Source organism: Acromyrmex echinatior, chromosome 12 (assembly GCF_024713525.1).
Source record: "Acromyrmex echinatior isolate Ae372 chromosome 12, ASM2471352v2, whole genome shotgun sequence".
Taxonomy (NCBI): Eukaryota; Metazoa; Arthropoda; class Insecta; order Hymenoptera; family Formicidae; genus Acromyrmex; species Acromyrmex echinatior.
This window is the reverse complement of record NC_141863.1, coordinates 2,473,042-2,497,256: the sequence shown is the minus strand read 5'-3', so window position 1 is coordinate 2,497,256 and position 24,215 is coordinate 2,473,042. Positions and strand designations below refer to the sequence as shown.

At 29.3% G+C, this 24,215-nt stretch overlaps 5 protein-coding genes across 9 annotated transcripts; 3 read left to right on the top strand and 2 right to left on the bottom strand.

The window, feature by feature from the left end:
* The first annotated feature begins 1,800 nt into the window (after nt 1–1,800).
* lft (Limb expression 1 family member lowfat) lies at nt 1,801–4,562 on the top strand. The gene is made up of 4 exons (XM_011068872.2): nt 1,801–2,180; nt 2,588–2,770; nt 2,892–3,238; nt 3,320–4,562. Exons 2-4 carry the CDS (start codon nt 2,614–2,616, stop codon nt 3,722–3,724), a joined length of 909 nt encoding a protein of 302 aa, XP_011067174.1. The 5' UTR covers nt 1,801–2,180; nt 2,588–2,613; the 3' UTR covers nt 3,725–4,562.
* On the bottom strand, nt 3,896–6,207 carry ClpP (Caseinolytic protease proteolytic subunit). 3 transcript variants are annotated; one of them, XM_011068870.2, is made up of 5 exons: nt 5,724–6,207; nt 5,473–5,607; nt 4,999–5,389; nt 4,752–4,937; nt 3,896–4,561 (listed from the first exon to the last, which is right to left on the bottom strand). In XM_011068870.2, exons 1-4 carry the CDS (start codon nt 5,757–5,759, stop codon nt 4,792–4,794), a joined length of 708 nt encoding a protein of 235 aa, XP_011067172.2. In that variant the 5' UTR covers nt 5,760–6,207; the 3' UTR covers nt 3,896–4,561; nt 4,752–4,791. The 3 variants fall into 3 exon arrangements, with proteins under 3 accessions (XP_011067172.2, XP_011067170.2, XP_011067169.2); XM_011068868.2 differs by lacking the exon at nt 3,896–4,561 and having other exon boundaries at nt 4,673–4,937; nt 5,724–5,852; nt 5,933–6,205; XM_011068867.2 differs by lacking the exon at nt 3,896–4,561 and having other exon boundaries at nt 4,673–4,937; nt 5,724–6,205.
* A 633-nt stretch (nt 6,208–6,840) lies between these two features.
* Nucleotides 6,841–9,791, top strand: Tert (telomerase reverse transcriptase). Of its 2 annotated transcripts, none has more exons than XM_087412234.1 (7): nt 6,841–7,012; nt 7,181–7,832; nt 7,950–8,263; nt 8,585–8,745; nt 8,810–9,054; nt 9,111–9,304; nt 9,405–9,791. In XM_087412234.1, the coding sequence occupies exons 1-7, from the start codon at nt 6,969–6,971 to the stop codon at nt 9,562–9,564; spliced, it is 1,770 nt and encodes a 589-aa protein (XP_087268360.1). In that variant the 5' UTR covers nt 6,841–6,968; the 3' UTR covers nt 9,565–9,791. The 2 variants fall into 2 exon arrangements, with proteins under 2 accessions (XP_087268360.1, XP_011067168.1); XM_011068866.2 differs by having other exon boundaries at nt 8,540–8,745.
* On the bottom strand, nt 9,565–15,437 carry LOC147907736 (odorant receptor 9a-like). Of its 2 annotated transcripts, XM_087412236.1 has the most exons (9): nt 13,897–15,437; nt 13,403–13,519; nt 12,548–12,665; nt 12,034–12,289; nt 11,370–11,492; nt 11,008–11,098; nt 10,622–10,758; nt 10,172–10,304; nt 9,565–9,756 (listed from the first exon to the last, which is right to left on the bottom strand). In XM_087412236.1, the coding sequence occupies exons 1-9, from the start codon at nt 14,038–14,040 to the stop codon at nt 9,703–9,705; spliced, it is 1,173 nt and encodes a 390-aa protein (XP_087268362.1). In that variant the 5' UTR covers nt 14,041–15,437; the 3' UTR covers nt 9,565–9,702. The 2 variants fall into 2 exon arrangements, with proteins under 2 accessions (XP_087268362.1, XP_087268363.1); XM_087412237.1 differs by lacking the exon at nt 9,565–9,756 and having other exon boundaries at nt 10,231–10,318.
* On the top strand, nt 14,075–24,134 carry LOC105153800 (uncharacterized). The gene is made up of 23 exons (XM_011068865.2): nt 14,075–14,090; nt 14,265–14,317; nt 15,424–15,485; nt 15,561–15,700; nt 15,886–15,968; nt 16,261–16,343; nt 16,449–16,504; nt 16,771–16,933; nt 17,064–17,462; nt 17,533–17,737; nt 17,825–18,010; nt 18,314–18,462; nt 18,720–18,821; nt 19,034–19,151; nt 19,338–19,470; nt 19,627–19,858; nt 20,113–20,322; nt 20,429–20,540; nt 20,690–20,885; nt 21,145–21,278; nt 21,579–21,728; nt 22,455–22,673; nt 23,092–24,134. The coding sequence occupies exons 1-23, from the start codon at nt 14,075–14,077 to the stop codon at nt 23,254–23,256; spliced, it is 3,366 nt and encodes a 1,121-aa protein (XP_011067167.2). The 3' UTR covers nt 23,257–24,134.
* The last annotated feature ends 81 nt before the right edge of the window (nt 24,135–24,215 follow it).

Below are 24,215 nucleotides of genomic sequence, written 5' to 3'. Positions count from 1 at the left end.
CGCACACCTATTCGCGTACAAGTCAGTGCAAGTGTGCAGTGGTGTGCGGAGCAACACACGACGATTGCATCGCAGTCACCGCGGGAAATGTGCGCGCGTAAATCGCCATACATAAATCGGCGCGGTCGGCGCGGCGCGACGCGGGCTTTTCCTACTTCCGTAGGCCGTAGGCAGATCAAACGAGAAACTTGTGTCTTGCCACGTATCCAACGCGCCATTAGTGCCATTACCTGCTTGCGCGATATTCCATTATTACTGCGAGAATATCGAGAATATCAAGGTGGTTTTTCTCTCTTTTTCCGTACACATTAATCGAATTATCACGCGCCTACGACATTGATAATATATACCTCACGTGTTATACGATCAACAATATAGAAAAGATTGAAGATATTTTTCTTTTTAAATAGATGCGCAATAATTAAATGTCTATAAAATAGTGAGATATTTCAAAAGCAGTCAAAATTAAATACACAGAATACAAAATGAATAGTAACATTGAGTATCAATATTATAATTTTCCACTCAGTAATATAAATGTAATAATATGAAATAACACGTGTACGTACAATGTTATAATATTAATGGTAAGATTACGTGTCGGATTGTGTTTCGCAGAATTATATACTTTGATTCCAATATGTGTATATTGTATCGTCGTATCATGATTTCAAGATTCAACTTTTTATTTTAATAAATATATATTAATTACTAATAAGAGAAACACAATACTCTGTGTGTGTGTGTGTGTGTGTGTGTGTGTATTCAGAAGTTACTTGTCTTTCGTAGATTGACACAGATGTATAAATTGAAAGAAATATTTGTAAGGAGAAATACGTCGTGTTATAAACAAAGTCATAATTTATTCGCGAAAGTAACGCTTTCTCTTTATCGTTTATTATAATTTGTCAAGATGCGAATTTATTATCTATTATTCCTTAACGTATCTTAAATTATTTATTAATCCTTAAGACAAGATACTTTTGAATTTAGCGCGCTATGATATCTGCTGTTTTACCTACAGGTGCTTTAGATTTTCAAAAAGCGATCGCAATACGGCGCACTTGTGATTGAGTCGTCTCGCGAGAAATCTAGTCGTCTAGATTTCAAGTTGTTTAAGTTGCTCCAAGTTGCTCCGATAATGCACTTGGAACGTACACACGCAAGTCTTATATTAGTGTGCGTATAATCTACACGCATCTATATATGTATTACACGGAGAATAGCGGAGACACCGATGATGAGAGGAGCGGAACATGATAGAATTGACGTGACTTTTCGCAATTTTACTTTTAGGAGAATATCTTCTTCTTTTTATTCTTATATTGAACAAGCAATAACACGTCAGACGCAATATACGCGCGATGGTTAATTAAAATTAATTTAACATTTAATTTAAAGCAGTAAAGATACACGTCATGTTATTGTCTTTGAGATTGCATAGCATTTTCTCATAATCTTTATATTTCCTAATAATAAGTAAATAATAAAAAAAAATATTTTTTACACTAGACACTTTTTCTATAATGGTTCGCCTATGAAAATCGCGTATGAAAAGTTTTACCGCTATTTGATAACGAAAGAAATTCTTGACGCGATGCGATTGAATTCATGCGTTGTGTAAAAAAAAAGTAAAAAAAAATATAACGCAGCTAGCAAATATTGAGTTTACGACAAAGGGAAACTGGACAATCAACTGACAAAGAAGAAAATCTGGGGAATCGAATGGATGGAGCTCGGGTGACGCGAGGCGTCCATGCGAGTTGCACGGCCCTGGTTTTCTGGAAATCGTCAGCGGTCCGGAGTCCGGGGCCATTAAACGCGTTATATGAGTGTCTTGCAATTTGATCCTGCGGCGCTCACTGCTCAGCTCAGTTCGGTCAGGTTCGTCAGGTTCGGTGGACGGTGCAGTGCCCCGATCAGATTGGAGAGTAATTTACGCGAATTCCTGGGCATCCGGGTCTCTGACGTCTCTGTCCTGTCCGACGGTCCAGATCTCCTGGGTTCCTTCCCACGCCCGATGCCACCGTTGTCTCTCCGCTCCCGTTGTCGCGCAGCATCCGACACACACTCGTCTGACTCGTCGAGCCGACGGTCGACGGTCGACAGTCGACGGTCGACGGTCAGGAAGACGGTGTTCACAGTGTGCGCGCACACAGCATTGTCTTGCCGATTCTTTGGTAAGTAAATCAGAGTAAATGAGACGTATTGCGTCAACGTGTGGTCGTGATCATCATTGCGATCGTTAATTCATGAATATCGTGATCGACGGCACGAACGCTGACCTAATCCCGATCGTAAGTGCGATGAGTGCGATGAATGCAAATGTCAACGAGTGGATGGTGTCGGTGAATTCGTAAAAGAACAAAATCTTGTTTCCGTTAATCACGAATTTGTATATAGCTTGATTACATGAACACATGCTCTATTTACTGAAATCTTGAAATAATTTCTACATTCTTGTGCATATAACATTAAGTATTATAATATTCTATGAAATATCAAAAATTCTAAAAGCACTTTACTATGTTTATTATTGTGATTTGGAGATTAGAAATAACACTAAAGAGATGCTATATTTTTGCAGAGTAAATAAATGCAAGTTTTTGAGTAATGCAGGGCATGATGCCAGTTAAGACAAAATCACGTGTTACTGAAAATATGGGGGTCACAGGTGGACTGGTAGATGCTCGTGCCAAACAAGTTTTAAGAGAAGCTGTAGATGCAGTTGTTAATAGCTTTGCAAAACATAGTCAAGGTTATGGCAGAGGTATATTATAAAGAAATTTCTTTCTTATTATTAACTTAATTTTATAATTGTTTGACTACTTTTAATTTTGTATACTTTTGTATACATATAATATATATATATATTTTTTATGTATATACAGTAAATGTCGTAGAAGCATTGCAAGAATTTTGGCAGATGAAACAAGCTAGAGGAACAGAATTGAGAAATGGTGCATTAGTTATTTATGAATCTGTTCCTGGTGCCAATCCACCTTACGTTTGTTATGTAACACTTCCTGGAGGATCGTGTTTCGGGAGTTTTCAAAACTGTCCCACAAAGGCGGAAGCACGTAGATCGGCTGCAAAAATTGCATTGATGAATTCTGTATTCAATGAACATCCATCGCGAAAGATTACTGATGATTTTATTGAAAAAGCTGTCGCAGAGGCAAGAGCTAGTTTTGCCAAACCTTCAGCAACATCCAACGGAGTTGGTAGCCAAGCACAAGTAAATAAAATATTATTGATTACATTAAATTAAGTTATTTATTACATTAAATTAGGAACAATTAAATGCATATGCTTTCAGGGAAGCGGAGATGAGAAAGAAGATCCAAATACAGGTATAGGTGCGTTCCGTTTTATGTTGGAATGCAATCGTGGAAGAACAATGTTGGAATTCCAAGAGTTAATGACAGTCTTTCAATTGCTTCATTGGAATGGCTCTTTAAAAGCCATGAGAGAGAGGCAGTGCAGCAGGCAGGAAGTAGTCGCGCATTATAGTCATCGGGCATTAGACGACGATATGCGTAGCCAAATGGCATTAGACTGGGTTGCTAGAGAACACGAAAGTGGTGGTGGGATCGTGGCAATGGAATTGGCTTTAGCTGAGCGTGAACTTGAAACTGCGCGATTAGCGGGACGAGAACTTAGATTTCCAAAAGAGAAGAAAGATATACTAATGCTCGCACATGCGCAGGTTTGTCCGCAGTGAATTCTAACGTGAATGTCATTAAAATAAATAATGTACAAGACTGGTCTTTTGCAAGGAATAAGTTTTAAAAAAAAAAAGACAAAAAATTATTTTTTTTTAGATTATTTTATAAAGACCGTTTTACTTAATTCTTTTTAGGGCTTAACTTTATGGCAATGAAAACAACTTCCGTCCTTTTTATAAAGCGTATCTTTTCATAGAGCTTTTTTTTTATAAAGCATTTCTGGTGATAATAGATCTTAAATGGGATATTTTGATTATATAGAAATACTAAGTATATATAAATATCATTATTAAGCATCATAAAGATATACTGTGTGCACACAATATAGAATACTCGCATTTTTATATATTACATTTTACTTGTATGTGTATATATTTTGGGACGCAAGGCTTGTCTTCCATTATCTATATTTCGTAAGATTTCTGCTTAATCATCAGAGTACAATTCAAGATCGACAGATATAATTTCACAATGTATTTGGAATTGAAAAAGGGTATGAAATGTGTGTGTGCACGCGCGCGTGTGATATTCACAATAATAACTATAAACTATAAATTAACAGCATTTTTAAGATAAAATTTTAAGATAACGATCATACAAATATATATATATATATATATATATATATATATATAATGATGTAATTCATATTTATAATTTATAAGAACGCTGGGAATATAAATTTTATAAACAACTTACATTATGAGATATAAACAAAAACAAACTATTAGTATACCATGATATCCATTGGGTGAAAAGGTTTTTTACCGAATATTTTGCAAATTGGACACTTGCTTTTATATCGATATATCACGCTTGTTTGAAGATATACTCTGAAGAAATATATCATTTTAATACTCATTCATATTGCTGTTATAAATTAGTATGTTTTATATATGCCAATTTGAAAATGAATATATCATTTTCAGTTGAATAGGATACAATTTATAATTGTTTTATAAATAGTTTATTATTATTAAATATATAATGATACATCTTTTTAATGAATTTATTACAACATACCAATAAAATCGAACCCATGTATCCTTCCTATTCAGTAGTACTAAGGTTTTTTCAATACATTATCCATTTTCTCCGTTGCTGTCTCTGTAGTTTCTTCTTGCATGGGATGAGCCAATACTTTATCTATAATTCCAAACTCTTTAGCTTGTGTTGGACTCATAAAATTATCTCTCTCCATACTCTTTGCTGCAATATGATTTTTATAAAAGAAATTTTATAAAGCCTAGATGTGATATGACAGGCATACCTATTTCTTCTAAATTTTGTCCAGTATGTTTCACATATAATTCATTGATCTGTTGTTTCAATTTCAGGATTTCTGTAGCTTGTATCTGAATATCTGTAGCTTGTCCTTGTACACCTCCTGATGGTTGATGTATCATGATTCTAGCATTTGGTAAAGAATGACGCATACCTTTGGTTCCAGCTGCTAAAAGTAGACTTGCCATAGAACATGCTTGACCCACACACCATGTAGAAATAGGTGGAAGAACATATTGCATAGTGTCATATATTCCAAGTCCTGCTGTTACACTCCCACCAGGTGAATTAATATATAAGTGAATCGGATTTTTACTGCTTTCCGACTGAAGAAAAAGAAGTTGAGCAATTACTGCAGAAGCTACAACATCTGTGACCTATAAAGATGATGGACTTCATTTCTTTATAAAATTATAAATTAATGTGTAAATAATAATAATAATAAAGTTGTGCATCGTACTGGACCCATAAGACAAATAATTCTTTCTTTCAGGAGACGCGAATAAATGTCATATGCACGTTCACCACGTCCACTTTGTTCCACTACAATTGGAACAAAGTTTAAATATCTACTGCTTACTTTGTTTCCATAAGCCTGTTAAAGAAAGAAAAAAAAGAAAGCTGATTTAATTTGTCAATTTTCATAAAAAGATTATTTCAAAAGAATCATTTTTTGCATTGGATATATTTTTATATTTATAAAATACTCACCGTAATCTGTAGTAACCTGTGTATTTTTTGCAACATTATGACAGAATGGTAGCACAATAATTATTTAGAAAGGAATGTTTCCCAATAAGAGAATTCACGTAATGAGATATAAGGGTAATTACAATATCTCTGTGTAAAGACAAATGACTTATTACGCTATAAGAAATATAAAAACTGCATATCAAATACAACCTATATTCCAAACATACACTAATAGAGGTACTCAATAAATTCTAAGAGATATTCGTTAAGAGATCGTTAGGAGATCGTACAAAAGTGTAAGAGAAAAAACTCTTTCATGCCTACTAATTTGCTTCTTGTTATCAGATATAAATTACTATTTGTTTCGTACAGGTTATGTATTTTACATTTCTTAAAATGCTCTCCTTCTCTCTTAATCGTATCAGAAAAAAACCTGAGAAGTGAGAAGGATTATTCAAGCTAAATTGAGAACATATTGCACCACCAGCGCACTCTTCAGATGCCTCTTATCACTGTGTAACAGTTGGCATGAACCAATTGGAGAGCCAGTAACCTTTTGGTGACACCACAGAGTAAAAAGAAGGAGATCTAACTCAAGCGGTCGGTCCTAAAAAAAATGGGCTCAAAACACGGTGTCGCTGTATGTTCCATGATGAAAATCGTAAATAAGGATCGGTTTCACCAATCGATCAAGCTTAATCGTGATTAAAGGCTTAAACACAAAAGGCACCAGCAATAGGCACAGGCAACAGAGAATAACGAATCGTCCAATCAGAGCTCTGATGTATAAGTTTGATATTATATCTCAAAGCTCTGATTGGACAGCTCGTTATTCCCTGTTTCCCGTGCCTGTTGCTTGTTGTGTTTAAGCCTTAACTGTCAACTGCAATTGGTCGATTTTATTGGATGTGTGTGATGGTCATATATCTAGTGACAAAGTACCGCGGATACTTTTTAGATGACCCAATATTAAACAGCAAACGCGATTGGTCAATCAACGGCCGATTAAGCTAATTGGCGTTGGTGAAACTGGCCTTAAGTGAATACCAGTGAATACGTTTTGTAGTTAACATTCACTTCTTCAGATGGCAGTAGTGCGCGGGGCATTTTACAGTTACAAGAAAAAGGCCTTCATGTCCTCTCTTAGGTTCCTCTCTGTTCAGTACATCTATGTACATCTATACATACATATTGCATCATTCCTTATCTCATTCTCTGATACCATAATTTTTATGTTGGAACACTTAAAAATTTCTAATAAAGATGATTCGTAATTGTGATACACTATCTTTTACAAATAACTACAGGTTTCTGTTAATTTTTTCTTCTTTTAATATTTTCTTTTTAATGTATTAATTTTCTTTTTAAAAAGTAGCATAATTACACTATATACAGAATCAGGATTAAAAAATTTTGTGTTATCATTTTTTATTATTTTCTTTTTCTTCAAGTATCAATTTTTTTTTCTTTTTCAGAAATAGATATATTTCATATAGGGGAAGGTGGAATAAGAAACATAGAAACATACGTCTAAAGTTAAAAACAGTGACAAAAGTTACATGTCCTATTCCACTTCAAGTATATAATTCTAGAGTGAAATTGTTTCAGTCTAGATGTAAAATACGGAAGGGAAATCGTACTACGGCAAAAATTTCAAAATATTCTATTTTAGAAAGCAAAAATACACAGCAGGATATGTGTCATAAAATTCTAAGTACAGATATTGGGCTTACAGGATATTATAGAAACGTTAATTTAGATAGTGTTATTCCTGCTTTGTCACCAATAATAACATTGTTCAAGAACCGACATAATAAATACAATTATTTTGATAAATTGAAATGTATAATAGATAAAGACAGGAAACAGTATCCATCCTTAAAATTCAAGCATCAAATTCATGTTCATTCATTACAATCTTTCTTTGGTTTGATAGTATACGAAAATGTTCCTCTTGAATTATTTGGCACCTTAAAAAATCAAAAGGTCGTAAAGAAGACAATATCTCATCTCTTAAAGACAGTTCCAAATAAAATATTAATAACGAGTGCTTTCAAAAGAACTGTACGAAAAACAATTGCCACTGGGGCATCGCTAGTTTTGGAACTATTATTCAGGAAGTTGGATGTATGTTTGAAAGTTTAAAAAATTTATAGAAAATTTTGATCTTGTTAAGACTATTGTCATTTTTTTTATCAATTTCATAAAATTTTCCAATATTTTCTACATTATTTTCTTTTCTAGATTTCCAAAATTAATTGGTTACATTCAGTTGATGATGCAACAATACAATGGATAATTATACTGAAGCTATTACATTGGTTTTTTGCACAATATGTCATAAAGATTTTACATAAATATGTGGTCTTGATAGCAATTAGAAAGCAATGGGTTTACATCACAAAAGATGATTGGTGCAATATGCAAAATGATTATATAAAAGAAAAAGAGAAATCTGGTAGTCTTGTGCCATATATGACATCAAATAAGAAACGAATTACTGGAACATATAAATTTATTCCAAGTTCTTCTGGTTTGAGACCATTATATATGACAAAGTACATAAAAATCTGTTTAACATTCCTTCAATGTTGTTCCCTCATGCTATAAATAAATTTAAATATTAATAAAGTATTTTGTATGTGTATGTTGTGTGTGTATGTATGTGTATGTGTATACATATATATTGGGTCATCTAAAAAGTATCCGCGTTTTTTTGTCACTAGATGTGTTGATGGTCATATATCTAGTGACAAAGTACCGCGGAAGTACCTTTTTAGATGATCCTATATATATATATATATATATATATATATATATATTTGCAATTTTAGGCATGATACTAAAGTAAAGTATGATGAAATTGACGTTATTTTAAGATTTCTTCAACAATTATATATCACGTACTTTAGTGAAAATGGGATCCCAACTGTAGCAGGATGCAAACATGCAATTCGTAATTTTTTAACACCAAGATCTGAGAATCATTTATATTTTGTTCAATGTGACATTAGAGATGCATTTGGTTCGATATTACAAGGTATAATTTATTGTTTATCACATTTAATATATTTGTTATCAAGTATTTTATTAATCTGTTTTAGAAAAATTATATGATATTATTCATATGTATTGTCGAGAATTAGAGGGGTATATTGCTGTACAACTTTGTACTCTAAACAAACCTAAGAAAAAGCGAAATAAGATATACAAATATACAGTGCAGATTATATCTAATCATCTGAAAAAATTAATATCCAAACATATAGATCCAAGCATAGAAAAACCCAAATTAGTTAAAAAAATATGGGTCACTTCTAAGCTGTATGAATTAATATTTCAACAAAAGGTAAAACAAATATACATGAAAGTTGCAATTAATATTAAATAATATTTTTATCGTAGATCAAATTAAATGGTCAAATACGTTCGATAAAAGCTGGTGTACCACAAGGTTTATCAGTATCTTCGATTTTATCTGATATATATTATCAACACATGATTAAAGAAATATTCTCTGAATATACGAACAATGGTCTTTTAGTTAAATATGTTGATGATATGTTATATTTTACTGAAAATGAACATCATGCAGCAAAGTAATTTCAGTAATCTTGTTTATATTATTGACATGTATGCGCGCGTGCATGTACGCATGCACAAAATAAATTGTAAAATCTTATATATCAATTTTTATAGGTTTCTGGAAATAATTAGGAATGGCATACCTGAGTATGGTGTAAAATTCAATCCAGATAAAACACGAACAAACGTAGGAATGCCTTATGCATCCGTAGAAATAAAATTTTTAGGGTGGAAAGTACCAATGTTTAATGTCGGATCCCATAAAATGTTATAATTGTGTGTTGTCAGTATTTATTCTAAACTTTCCTTAGTTAAAACATATTGCAATCGTTTATATTTTACATGTTATTACACTTTAAGTTTAAGTACGCAATATCAGCTTACGAACAGTTAATTTTTCGTTAATTTTTTGTTAATTTTTCGCTGATCGCAACATTGTAAAATATGACACTGACGTACGTACAATCTTGAAAGAGAATAAATAAATATTAAAAATAAAAATTGCGTTGCTCAATTACTCATTTATAAATTATCATTATAATGATTCTTTCCTGATTTGATTTTTTTTTCTATGAATCATGTGCGCCTCGTGTATTATACGTATAATTAATTAGAACTTTCGTGTAAAATTATTTTAAAATCACCTAAAAGACCATTTTAAACCTTTAGTTTTATATATATAATATATATATATATATATATATATATATATATATATATGTTATGTGTGAGTATTTGTATATATGTATATATATATATTATATATACATATATATATATATATATATATATAAAATCGAAGGTTTAAAACAGTTTTTAGATGATTTTAAGATAATATTCTTATATATTATATGTATATATGTAATTAGAATATGTCTTACCGTAGAGAAAGTATCCATGGATATGACAAACATTTTTCCTGCCGTTAATACACAAGGTTCTCGTGTCTTCATTAGCATAAAAATTAAAATTTTCCTTGTTCGAGCCGAAGTTTGATACCATGCTATATTCATTCTGCAAACAAAATACTATATTTTGTATTATTTTTAGAACATATTGAAAGTTAATTTTTGATTAATAGAATTTTTGTTTTTTTTATTTAGTTTGAAAATAAGTACAAATGGATTTTGATCATTTTATTAAATAAGTTTTATCAAGGATTTCACCAAATTTATTATAAAATTTTTTATATTGCTTTATAAGTTTGCTTTTATAATATATATATATATATATATATATATATATATATATATATTATTAATATGTTAGATGTGTGTTCTATAAAAGTACATTTAAGATTTTCTAAAATACAAAACTGAATTTATACATACAAACTAGTATGAATATATGTGCTATGGTCGATTAGACGTTGCGCTTGAAAACTCTCGAAAAATAGATGCACCAACAATGCGCATGAAAATGTTATTTGCCTTAAAAACTCTTCTGGTTTGTCCATATTTGAAACTGCCTGAGAAGATTTAACGTTGTAATTATAAAAGAACAAGTAATATTTTGATTTTAAATCTTTTTATAATTAACATTATTAAATTAGTTATTAATACTTTTATTTTTTAATAACATTAAAATGAATCTTGAAGTAATGATCAAGCAGTTAATTTTATATATTAATAATTCATTAATATGTAAATTATAATTCATTACTTATATTAATTCATGCAATAACATTATTATAAGACGAATGATTAAGTTGACGTACCGTAACACCTGTCATACTTATAATAAGCATATTGAAACCTGCTACTACAAGGAACATTTGGCTAAATACTGCTTCAATGAGACTGGCAAATCTTTATGCGAATTAAAACATATTTTAATTAAATCATATTCATATATGTGTATTTATATACGTTATATAATTATATGAGTACAATAAATATACAATTTGCTTGAGTATATATAATATATACATTAATGTATAGTAATTGTATATAAATTCAATATAAATAATAATTTATTATATAAAAATAAATAACTGTATGTATAGATATATATGTGATAATAAAATAAATTACATAATATCTATTGTAATAATAATATATATTCTCTATATCACAGCACCTTAAAGCTCTTTTGTGTGCATGAATGCTGCTTACAATATTTTCATACGGCTTATCCTCTTTTATAGATGGATTAAAATTTATTTCTAGATTATCCTCTTTTACTATATTTTCCAGTTGTTGCCTGATGCAATTGATATACAAGTTTTTAAACTATTTCCCAGATAGCAAAGCGTGTCTCAGCAAAATCGCACAAATCTGTGATTGCTTATGATGCTGGCAACTTGCCGTAGATTTGTCTTCAATGAATTCGAATATACCGACATTATAACAACATGCAGACAACAATGTGTATAAGTATTGCCAACAGTTTTTTATTTAATAGCAAGATACCTGTGTCAATGTTATCTTGCGTTGTCGGCAATATGACAGCATTGTACGATGCTGCATATTGTTATGGCAACATGATGGCAATAGTATGAATTTTGATGATGATTTTTGATTTTAAAGTTGTCAACAAATTGCTACCCAATGTTATCATATCGTGAAGGCATCAAGTTGCTAACAAATGAGGATTTAGTTGCTGCAATTCTAGTAGCAACACATACTTAGCAAGCAACATGCCAGACACATTGCTATCTGGGTTATTAATATAAACTCTCAACTGATTAAATATGTTTTAAAAATCATGTGAACAAAATGAGTATGTTATAAGATTATCTTACCCAATAATCATAAATAGTCCGCAAACATGCTGTACTACTATTACATACATTGTATCTGCTGCAATGGCTATGCTTACACAAATGACAGCGGTAGTGTATCCGTGAATTAAGATTGGTAAGTAGTATTTTTCCATATCGATAAAATAATACTCAACTTGATGTAATAATAATCGAGTTGTATCATTTGAAGAAGAATCCAGTAATAACGATTGCAATGGTATTGACATAAATAACATCAATGCAGAATAAAAAGCACCTAAAGATTCAAGTATTCTTAATCTTTTTCATCAGCCTTTATTCTTAATTTCTGTTACAAAATAAAAGTCATTGATTTAAATTCTTACTATAAAACTTAAAATATATTTTACTGTAATAAAAAAATAACATATGATGCGTATAATACATATTACTGTTACTGTAATATAATCATTATAAAAAAATAATTTTTTAGAAGGAATTTAAAAAATCTTTCATAGGATTTTTTTCTTTATAGCACGCATCATGTTATGCTTACTCGCGTATATGATCGTAAATGTTCGTCCATTTTGTGCGTAATTATTAAGAATCTTGATTTGTGAAGATGTTATTAATAGTTGCCAATCGTATTGTATTTGGTCAAAAAGTGCTCTTATCTGTAATTAAATTTTATCTTAAAGAAGATTAAGAAGATTTTAAATTAAGATTATAATAGTAATAGGCTCAATAAATTTAAAAAACAGAAAGACAAAGGACTACGAATCTAATTTAAGTTACTTGTACAATTAGATAATTATTATACAATAATTTAGCAATTAGAAATTACAAGTTTTAGCTATAATAAAAATTTTTAATTTAAAAAACAGAAAGACAATGAGCTACGAGCCTAAAACAATCATTATAAAATAAAAATTTTTAAACCGTTAATAAATAAAACAGGTCATCTAGTTAAAATATAAACTTTAATTTGCTGGTAACAATAAAACAAAACAAACGTTTCGATCTCTGTTGGATTATCAATGTAAAACAAAAACAGTGGAAATATTACATACGTTTATTTTATTTTGTTTGTTAGCAGCAAATTAAAGTTTATATTTTAACTAAATGACATGTTTTATTTATTAGCGGTTTAAAAATTTTTATTTTATAACGATTGTTTTAGGCTCGTAGCTCATTGTCTTTCTGTTTTTTAAATAAAAAATTTTTATTATAGCTAAAACTTGTAATTTCTAATTGCTAAATTATTGTATAATAATTATCTAATTGTACAAGTAACTTAAATTAGCTCTTTCTCGTATATTTCATAAATTTTAAAAAGAGTCAAATGCCCCTGCAAGCATGTATGTCGAAAATATTTTAGAACTTAAATATATATCGCAACGTGTTTACATACCTCTGTTGCTTTTAATACGCAAGTGATTAATTTTACTCCACATCCTACATCGACTACCAATGGTGAAAGAGAATCGATGAACAAATCGATGTTATCAATAGAGAATAAACCACATATCTATGCTTGAACCGTGAAATTATAAATACGAAGCATATACATAGCATTTAAATATTGTATATTAAATTATATACAATATATAATATATGAAATATAATGGAATATAGAATAAATATAGTCATATTCAATAAATAATTTTTCCCAGACAACGTTACAAAATGCGGACATAAAATGTTTTGAAGATGTTGACACATCATATTTACAAGACGTCTTTCGAGATGTTTTATGTCCGTATTTTGGACATAATGTTGGCTGGGTTTATTTCTATAAAGAAGATTGATAAAATTCTCTTTATTACTCTTAACAAATAGTCGTTGAGTTTACGATACAATCATATAATTGTATATCGTAAATTTAACCGTGTTGCATTGTCATACCTTGGCGATAAATTGCGTGCCAGCTAAAGACACTATAATGATAATAATAGCATTGCTACTTCTGTTCGTTTGATATGGCCATTGTCCAACACACGACAGGAGGATTTTATTGATCCTGTAATTCCGTCCTTCGAAGAACTGCATTTCACGCTTATCAATAGAATTGTAGAAGAAGAATATGTTCAGAGAGAACTGCAGGGAGCTTTCATCATTTCATCTTTTCACATGCACCAATTGCCTTTAATAATTCTCTCTGTGAGCGTTCGTCCAGCACCATCGTAAAATTATTTTAATTGCTCGCTTATAGTCGCCGTTTAATCGTCAAGACTATCGACAACTACACAAGCTTCATGTCTCTTCAGTCTAAGCTTTTACTTTGAAATACTTCCCATCGTTTCACGTGACCTCAACATTTCTACGAGTATAACAGATCGAATATCATATCTTTTAATTACAAGATATGGCATTCGATTTTATTATCCTTAAATACATTTTCGTCTGTAACAATTTTTTTCTTTCACTTAATACAATGAAAATTCCGTATTTCTTTATGTTCTCGAAATTGCTTCTTTAAACTTTTTGAAATGTTTTAATTTATTCTAAGTAAAGAATTGAAAAATTTAAGATGATTTATAACATGCTCTCTCTCTCTCTCTCTCTCTCTCTCTCTCTCTCTCTCTCTCTCTCTGTATGTAGGTGTTTATATTAAATATATTAGAAAGAAATATCAAGACAGAAAATATCTTTATACAAAAGATAGTAAATTTTATATAATGTTCTTATAATATAAAAATATTATGAAAATTTTATTACATATATTCTTAGTCTGTTTACAATTAAATTATAATTTTTTGTTCTTAAAGTTAAAGGAGACATATGTTTGATATTTAGCGAAAGAAGAGAAGTTTCAGTTCAATAATAAAGAGATAGCACAAACTTAATTATTATACTCCAACTGTATAAACAAGATTAAAACGTTATGATTAATTGTATTAAATTTGCATTAACTCATGTCAACACGCGAAAATTATCACGTTCAAGATATAATCCATTCGAATCAGATGGAAGAATCATGATCGAAAAAACTATCATAATTCTTCCACCACCATGATTCGAATTATGCAGTTTAAAAATGATGGAAACGGAATAGGATATTCTCTTGTTCATCTCATTCATCTGTTAGCTGTTATGTATCTAAGGTCTTTCTAGACACGCGCACTTTTGCAAATGTCCCGTACATTTTAAATGTCACACCATTAATTTATATAATATTTATATTTTTATTATTTTTTATTTCACGTGACAGGGACGAAAAAGAAGCGTTTCGTCGTTATTATGCGAATTCCGCGACTTATACCTTGAACGTGACACGTATCATGCGAAGAAGTTTCGCGCGTTATGATGTAAGTATAGCGCAAGTTTAATACAATTAACCATGATGATGTTTTAATCTCGTTTATACAAAAATATTATATATTTTATATCTCATACATATAATATATATAATATATTGAATTGAATATGCAGAAGCACTTTGATACTTCTACTGAAGACGATTTTTCATCGGATCTTGATCTACCAAATCCAAAGTAATATTTGCTTTTAATCATGATCCATTTATATCTTATAAAAACTGTATCATTATTGATTTTGTATCTTCCAAGAGTAACACAATCTTATCGAAAATTGAGACTTGCTTGTCAATTATCAAAAAACGAAAAAAACGATCAATCAAATCTCAAATTATCATCAACATCATTACATCAAGATCCAGTTAATAGTCGATTTACCGAAACAAAATTATGTAAGTGATGTAAGTGTTAATAAAATCTAAATATACAAGTTTTAAATATTTCATAAAAGAGGACAAAAAAAAGATAAAATGATATTTAATAAAAATGTTTTGTATAAAACAATTTTGACAAAATTATTCAAACTTGTTATTATATATTTTTTACATTCATATTATTTTGTGGAGATAAATTTTAGTTACTGGAGAAGTCGACCACGCACAACATAGTATCTCAAATATTGAATCTTCTGCATCATATGTCTGTTTAAAAAGATATGAGGTAAAGATATGAGGCATAATACGAAGTAATTATAAATTATAGAATACTGTGGATTAATCTTTTTTATATCAAAAGTATGTTGATATTACATTGTCATTTGTAATTGTCAGTTAAAATCTAATTTTAATCATCTAGGATGTAATATATTTTTAATGCATTTAAATTTATAAAAATCCAACGTTTAGCGTCTTATAAAGAAATTCTGAGTTAGTATAAATTTATTCTCTGATATTAATAAAGATGTGAATTTAAAGATACATTATTATTTTTGGTGGACGAATATTTTGCGTAGCCACAAGGGGTAACTGTCAAAGAAAAGCATTCGAGTGATGGTGAAAAATTTGAACGGGAAAATAAATTTAACGAAAAAATTTGGTAATGTGAAAAGTTAAACCAATTATATATTTTTATTCATAGTTGCTTAATGTTTTAAGGCACAAGTTTTAATATTATATTTATGACCTATCTTGTTGATAACAGGAAGCAAAGCAGTACACCACGGATTGTAAGGGCTATTCGACAGAACAGCAAGAAACGTAAGTTCTCAATCAGAAATGATAATGGAATCGACATCGAATCGACATCGATTCGATGTCGAAAGCATTAAATCGATGTCGATCGACGTCGATTCGATGTCGATTCCATTATTATTTCTGACTGGGTAATTAGCTAGATTTCTTTAGAGATCAATTTAGAAAGGGAGAGGGAGAGGGGAGAGAGAGAGAGAGAGAGAGAAAGAGATGAAATTTGTAAATCTATCTAGAAGTAAATTGATTGATAAATCATTATATCCTATGTACAGGCAACAGTAAAAGCAGCGTTATTGTGCTTTATCATGGTAGATTTAATGTTCCTCCATCATCTTCTTCAAATGCTTTAGTGCAATTTCCGAAATCCAATCAAATAGTAAAAACTTCGCACGTTGCATCGAAATCGGAAATTATAAATTCTCCGTCACCTAATAAGTAAGTATAAATGAATAATATCAACATACAGTGGAAAAGATTTTTTTTTTTTTTAATTTTGATTAAAAAACAGACGAAAATATTTAATTATAATGTAAGTTAATTTTATTCGAAAAATATGTTGAAAAAGGGCAAAAATCATAGAGACTCCGGAAACTCTGTCTCCGAGATATTCACTACGTCGACGAAAAAATACTTCCAAAAGATATCATATATCAAGGCAACAGCCTTTTTTGAATGTAAACATTTATCACGCAAATCGAGTAGAGCGATTTGTATCTCCGCTACAAAATAAGTGGACAACATTTAAAAGGCAGATAAAAATAAATTCCAAGTACAAGGATTTGGAGTGCACAGCCAAGCTTTCCCAAGATCCTGCCAGGCTGCAATCAAAAACACTTACTTGTGATATCAACGAACACTCAATAAATCAAAGATCACGTAAATGTATTACACGAGAAAAAACTCAGAAAAAGGAATACTCGCTCATTGAAGTCGGCACTTCGAAACCTATGGACTGTCATTTAGAGTAAATAATTTGGAAAGTAGATAAATAACAGAATCAGATAGTGAAAATAATATATAATACGACTTTGTAGGAAAGCAGAGAATACAAAAGGTAGAAAGCAATCAGCATCTTGTTCAAATCTAGGCTTGCCGATGAAGCAGATAGAAATTTATCCCAAAAAAACGAGCATTAAATCAACATTCATCGTGAATGAAGGGAACGAAACGAATAGTCGTAATCGTGTGTTTCCGTTCCAAGCTACACCCAGTGGTAACCTCAAAATTATTCCGAATCAGGTAAGAAAGATTTCGTTTTAACAAATGTTATAATGAAACCGCTTCAGAAATATCGGTCTCGAAACAGACATAGCATAGTCGTTCTAGGTTGTATTCGAGTCAAAGAAGTTCAGCGTTTTAGCTGCTGATCCGCGACGCACTAAAATCGACGTCAAGGCTGAGCTTAATCGATCGGGTAACAACATTGGCACATCCGTTTTCGACTCTCCGAATCAAACAAAATATATCGATCTCCCGCTTGGTATCACGCCGTCGACAATTGATCAGTTACAGGTGAAAAAACTTAAACTCTTCATTTACTAGTTGTATTGTTTCAACATCATCTAAAACAGAACTGGGATTTAGCTGCACATTTCGACCGATTTCAGTTTGTGGTTCCTAACTCCCCTTATTGCCTCACTTCATCAATCCGCGTGCAGGAGTCTAAATGCTGATCCCTAAATGCCTGATTGGCATTTAGGCTGCGCGCGGGTTGGTGGCAGAAATTGAAGTGAGGCAGTGAGGGGCAGGAACCAAGCTGAAAATCGGCCGAAATGTGTAAATCCTAGCTCTGATTTAAAATATTACTTGGTACAGGCACAGAAAAAATTACCGTATATCGAAGGAAATTATAGATCACGGACGCAATCAAGTACAAAGTTTTATTCATCAGAAATGGAACAAAACCATTCAGTACAATCAACATCTCATCAACTTCCTCCAATGAATGAAATACCACTCGCTTCGTTAGTTTTCTTAAATTTGACAATTGCAAAAATTATTAAATTAAGAACACATTCATACTCATACAGCACAGATCAATTTAGCAATATTACAGTAACATAAAGTAACACAGCAAGTGGGTATATATATATATATATATATATATATATATATATATATATATATATATATATGGGCTGTGTATGGATATAACAATTTTAAAAATTAAGGTTTTTTTTTATTCTAACACTAACTAACTATTTTCCTTCTTGGAAAACAGATTGGGATTTACAAATGAACAACCAATTGATTGGAATAATATAATTCTTCCAGAAAAGAGTGATTTGTATCAAGAATTAGCTATACGCATCACGAACTATAAGTAAGAAAAAAAAGAGGGAGAGAATTTTAAATAAAATTCTTAAATGAAGTTCTCTTTCTATCACATTGCAAATGTTGAATGTTTCAAATAAATAACTTTAATTTGATAAATTTCATTTAATAGAGATCAATTTAAATTGTATATGGTTTATTAGCACAGTTTAAAAATTTAAATTGTATTAAAATAAATATTTTTTTATTTGTTCCATCAAGGAATGCTGACTGTGTTATTCGAATTGATCACGATGAATTTCACTGCCATCTCCTTGTTCTGCAAAGTTACAGCACATTTTTCGATGAAAAAAATTGCAAGAATATTGATTTATCTGGCGTAAGATCTAAATTGCATTTAATATAGATAGACCTCACATAAAAAACATTTTTTTTTAATTGGCTTAAATTTTGGAAAATTTTTATATCAAAGCATTTTTATATAAATATCTTCATATTAAAATAAAAGGTAATAAAATTAGCTTAAAATTCTAAAAATATAATTTGTTATATGTACAAAATGTAGAGTAGTGTGACTTCCAAGGCCTTTTCTATTATTTATGATTGGATGATAAGTCCAATCAACGAAAGTTGTCAGCTTTTACGAAGAGATAATATATTAGAAATTTTCATGGCTGCACAGTATCTGGGTATAAAAGGTACGAATTTATCTCGTATTTTAAATTTTTAATGTAAAATAGAATACATTTTTGTTCTTTAAATAAAAAGAAATTTAACTAAAAAACGTTGCGTAATGTAAAAAATATAATAAAACGGATTTCTCATTAAAAACATATATATTGTATTTCATAAAGAATTAGAAGAGCAATGTTGGGCATTCATTGACAATGATGAGCTCTTCTCCGAGGATACTGCTTTCTTACTATATTTAGATGCAAAGAAAATCGGAAATACTGCAGTAATGGAACTGATGGTGCCGAGAATTATGAAATTTTTCTTGATGCTTGTTAGCACAAAAGATTTTTTAGAATTGTCAGTGGACGAATTATGCTTACTATTGAAATCTAATTATATTTGCGTTAATAGGTATAATCGATGTTTATAGTATAATCGTCATCAAATATATTTTAAATATTTGATGACTTTTTGCCAAATATATTTTATATATAAGAAAATTTTATAAGAGACATATATATATACAATCCAATTGTTTTTAAAATGTTGAATTTTTAAATTTTATTTCTTAATGAGAAAATGATTTATTAAAAAAAGTTACATAATAGATGATATAAATTTTATAATAATAAATAATATATCAAACATCTTTTTTCGTCTTGTAGCGAAATGGAAGTTTTAATGTCTGCCGTAAGATGGTTAATGTATGATTGGAATGAAAGAAAGCGGTATATGCTAGAAGTACTTAAATGTGTTAGATTTGGACTTATAGCTCCATGGCAATTAGTAGATGTCAAAAGAAATCCTGAAAATCCTGAATTTATAGAATTGATGTCTTATCCTGAAGTACAAAAAATGGTGGATGATGGTCTCGCGTATGAATTATATTTTTAATTTCAAAAGTTTTAATTATCAATTCATGTATAAAATGTGAAATTAATATACAATTAAACTATATATAATTAATATGGAAATTTACAGGTTTGTTATTATAAAATATTGGTATGGTAATCAAACTGAAGATTACTATCACTGGATTGATTTACTTGGACTTAGCGAACCAACTAATCGTAACTGGGCAGGAGAAGACAAAGTAATTTATTAATTAGACAAGTATCATATTTCGTTTAATATGTATATCATCTACACTATTCTTTGATAGTTGTTTTTTACAAATTATATTTAAAATAGCTAACAATATAAAACAATTTATTATTTGTGTTAATGTATTTCTTGCTTCAGAACTATGTTACGTATCGCGAATTTCTGTTATATCTTGAAGAGTATCAAAAAACAAACATCTCGGAACTAAAAACAAGAAAGATTCAGACAAAACCTATCCCTCCTAATTCTCCTCCTAAAGATAGCTCACTATTATCTCTAGAGAGAATACGTGCAGATTGCAATAAAAATCGTTGCATAGATTCACATCTTTTAGGTATAAATTATTACAAATGTATTAATAATAATGTTACATATAAAATAAATAACTAATGATATTACTATAAAGTTTGTAACTGATAACAGCAAATATCTACAATTTTGCAATTGTAGATATTTTTTTATATTTTTATAAAAAAATTCTTAGGACACAAGTCCTTTTTCTCTTAAACATTTAATAATTTAAAAATTTATATAAATTTATAATACTATTTGATACTTTCATCGAGATATATTTATTCTATGCTTATTTTTAGAACAATATAACACAATGCAAACTCAAGAACCAAAAAAATATGTATCAAAAATTACAACTTCATCGGGCATGGTAATACCACCTGAAATTCTAACTAATTGTCTCAGCAATATGGGTAAAAATAATATGAGAGCGGTGAGAAAGAGCTTTAAAATATGACTATTTACTGACTAATTAAAAGTAATAAAATTGATGACTATTTAATTTTAAATTATAAATCTAAAAAATTCTACCATAAATAAAGACATTTGTTAATACATATAAATCAATGTTTATAATTACTGGTTATATAATTTTGCAAATCAATTCTTATATGAAAAGAATATTTAATAGATATTTTTACTTAAAGAAATAATAAGAATGTCAATATACTTACAGTAATTTATAATTAAGTATCTTTATATATATTGGAGTAATACTGTATCATTTTTATAGAACAAAACGCAGTACGATGGAAATAAAAATAATAAACCTATCATTCGTGATATGAAATATTGCGAGGCAAGTGAATTATCCAGAAAATCTTTGGATTTTTTAAAGAATACAAAATCTATGTATGAACATCATCAGCATGAGATTCCGACGGTATAAATGTTTCTCTGGATCTTGTAAAAATATAAGAAATATAAAGAAATTTAAGGAATAATGAAACAAAAACATAAAAAGTAAAAGAGAAAAAAATTAGAATTTTATCTTTCATTAAAAAATTTTGGTAATGATATATGCGAAATATATACAATATACAATATGAAATATATACAATATACAATGATGACACAGTTTCAGAATATTTTAAAATGTTTCTTATAAGAAACATTTTAAAATATTCTGCAGTATTGCAGCAACGAACCTATGTAATAAGCTAACGTAGTTACTTTTCATCATTTTGATGTCAAAATGACAAATAACATTTGTTCGCTATTGAGTTGTAACGTTATTGCAATGTCCAAAAATGTTTCTTGCTTACTAAGGTACAGGTGCATTGAACGTGATACATTAAGTATTTGAGGAGTAATTCAAAGACTTGTGCTTTATTTTTATTCTTGAGTCTTTCATTACGTTCAGTATTTTACATATTGTACTTTACTGTTATTGCGTGCGACAAAAGTGGAGTGACTAATATGCATGTAATATTTGTTTAATGTAATATATAGAGGAATATATAGATGGAAAAATGCAATAGAAGATATAATAAGTAATAAAGTGCTATAATTGTAATTACATACAAAATGACTTTTTGCAAAATGACTTTATTTTGCAACAGTATATATATATATATGTATGTTTAAATTACATGTAAAATGTTTATAGGTAATTGATAAACCAAGGTACGAAGATCGACAAGAAAAAAATTACAATCGCAAGCATTGGGAACAAAATGTTATATTTCCCATAAAAAAACAGAATAAAATAATGAAAAAATCAAGATGTATGGAAGATCATGTCGATTCAGCTAAATCTGAAGAAGAAGCAGCTACTATGATACAAGCTACGTATAGAGGATATAAAGTTAGAAGAAAATTTGACGAAGTTAGTAAATATTTTAATTAATTATCACGATTTGTATATTGAAGTATAGAAGGAAAAAATTTCTTTAGATATTCTTATTGTTAGATAATAATTTCTTTCATAAATATAAATAAAAGTAATAATAATAAATTATATTAATTATTCTAGATTTAAAATAATTATATATATATATATATATACATATATATATATATATAAAGATGGTAATATTTGATTAAATTATGTCATTAAAGTTTGTATGAATTGCAAAAACAAATATATCAACTTGCATTAATTTTTAAGAGATATTTGTGTTTTTATATTCTTTTTATTCTTTCTTTTTTTAAATTTCATTGAAGAAATATTTTATTATATTATACATAAAAGTTTGAAATAATTATTATAATAATAGTTAATAATATATTTTGTAATATTATAGATTAAGAAATCGTCTTTGGAAGAAAAACAAAATGCTCAAAAAGTGGCTGAGCTGTTGTCTATGTCGACGAGTCAATGTGGATGGTCACTTAAAAAATCATTACATCCAGTTAACGTATCCAACAATATTACAAATCATACAAAAAATACACTACATTATATGTGAAGAAAATGCAATTTAGTTGCAATTTAGATGAAATGTAATAAATGTTTAGTAATAAATATATATACAGAAATAATTGTCTCTCTCTTCCTCTCTCTCTGTAAAAAGATAGTGTGTGTATGATGTGTATGTATATATATATATACACATATATGATAAACCATTAATGATGAACAATACCTTACAAAATATAACAAGTACATTTGATAACACCCTAACAAACGAGAATGGATTAAAATGGATTGCAATTTTTTTCTATCCGCATGCACATTTTATATAAATAGCGAATACTTTTTTTGGATTTAATTGGATTCAATTGGATGCAATTGGATTGAAAAACTGCATTTCCTATTCAAAATTTTGAATTAAGCAGTATTCACAATGTAAGAAAAAGCTAATTTATTATTTTTAGATTGAAAGGCATAGAGATATGCAATTCCTATAAATGAATAAAAATGCATTCAGGGTTAAAAAGCATTTTAACATTCATAAATCCATATTTCTGAAAATCTGAATTCATTTCAATTCATTTCAATCCATTTTCGTTTGCTTGGACATCGTCAACAAAAGTCAATATTCATAGCTTGATCTTGCAGAAGAACGTTTTAAATATGATATTGAAATGCTGTATGGGCGTATGGCCATTTAATTTATTGTTGTACGGAATCTTAAGATGGTATATACTTGTATATATAACCAGAATTGTGATTTCGAATACAACATTGGACCGAACGGACTATAAATATCGAATAATGATATATATATATATATATAAATGTTTAAAATACTTTTGAAATGATTAATTATAAAAGCTAGTAACATTTTAGAAGATCGGAACGGAATAAGTTTGGATGTCGCGCGGAATCTTGCGTACGATACATCATGCAGCGCGAGATATTACGCCAATAAAGACAGAGCGCTAAAGTCAACTCAATTTGTCCTTACACAGTGAATAATTGAAG

What these genes read in the sequence shown, in the direction of transcription:
- lft (XM_011068872.2), top strand. Translation starts at nt 2,614, where the DNA reads ATGCAGGGCATGATGCCAGTTAAGACAAAATCACGTGTTACTGAAAAT. An exon ending in TAGTCAAGGTTATGGCAGAG is followed by an intron (nt 2,771 to 2,891) that starts GTATATTATAAA and finishes ATGTATATACAG; the next exon opens with TAAATGTCGTAGAAGCATTG. An exon ending in GAGTTGGTAGCCAAGCACAA is followed by an intron (nt 3,239 to 3,319) that starts GTAAATAAAATA and finishes ATATGCTTTCAG; the next exon opens with GGAAGCGGAGATGAGAAAGA.
- ClpP (XM_011068870.2), bottom strand. Translation starts at nt 5,759, where the DNA reads ATGTTGCAAAAAATACACAGGTTACTACAGATTACG. An exon ending in TTATTTGTCTTATGGGTCCA is followed by an intron (nt 5,390 to 5,472) that starts GTACGATGCACA and finishes TCATCTTTATAG; the next exon opens with GTCACAGATGTTGTAGCTTC. An exon ending in ACAAAATTTAGAAGAAATAG is followed by an intron (nt 4,938 to 4,998) that starts GTATGCCTGTCA and finishes ATCATATTGCAG; the next exon opens with CAAAGAGTATGGAGAGAGAT.
- Tert (XM_011068866.2), top strand. Translation starts at nt 6,969, where the DNA reads ATGATTCGTAATTGTGATACACTATCTTTTACAAATAACTACAG. An exon ending in TCTTTTACAAATAACTACAG is followed by an intron (nt 7,013 to 7,180) that starts GTTTCTGTTAAT and finishes TTTCTTTTTCAG; the next exon opens with AAATAGATATATTTCATATA. An exon ending in AATGAACATCATGCAGCAAA is followed by an intron (nt 9,305 to 9,404) that starts GTAATTTCAGTA and finishes CAATTTTTATAG; the next exon opens with GTTTCTGGAAATAATTAGGA.
- LOC147907736 (XM_087412236.1), bottom strand. Translation starts at nt 14,040, where the DNA reads ATGCAGTTCTTCGAAGGACGGAATTACAGGATCAATAAAATCCTCCTG. An exon ending in ATTTACGATCATATACGCGA is followed by an intron (nt 12,290 to 12,547) that starts GTAAGCATAACA and finishes TTGAATCTTTAG; the next exon opens with GTGCTTTTTATTCTGCATTG. An exon ending in TAAGTATGACAGGTGTTACG is followed by an intron (nt 10,759 to 11,007) that starts GTACGTCAACTT and finishes AAATCTTCTCAG; the next exon opens with GCAGTTTCAAATATGGACAA.
- LOC105153800 (XM_011068865.2), top strand. An exon ending in AATTCTCCGTCACCTAATAA is followed by an intron (nt 16,934 to 17,063) that starts GTAAGTATAAAT and finishes ATGTTGAAAAAG; the next exon opens with GGCAAAAATCATAGAGACTC. An exon ending in CCTATGGACTGTCATTTAGA is followed by an intron (nt 17,463 to 17,532) that starts GTAAATAATTTG and finishes ACGACTTTGTAG; the next exon opens with GAAAGCAGAGAATACAAAAG.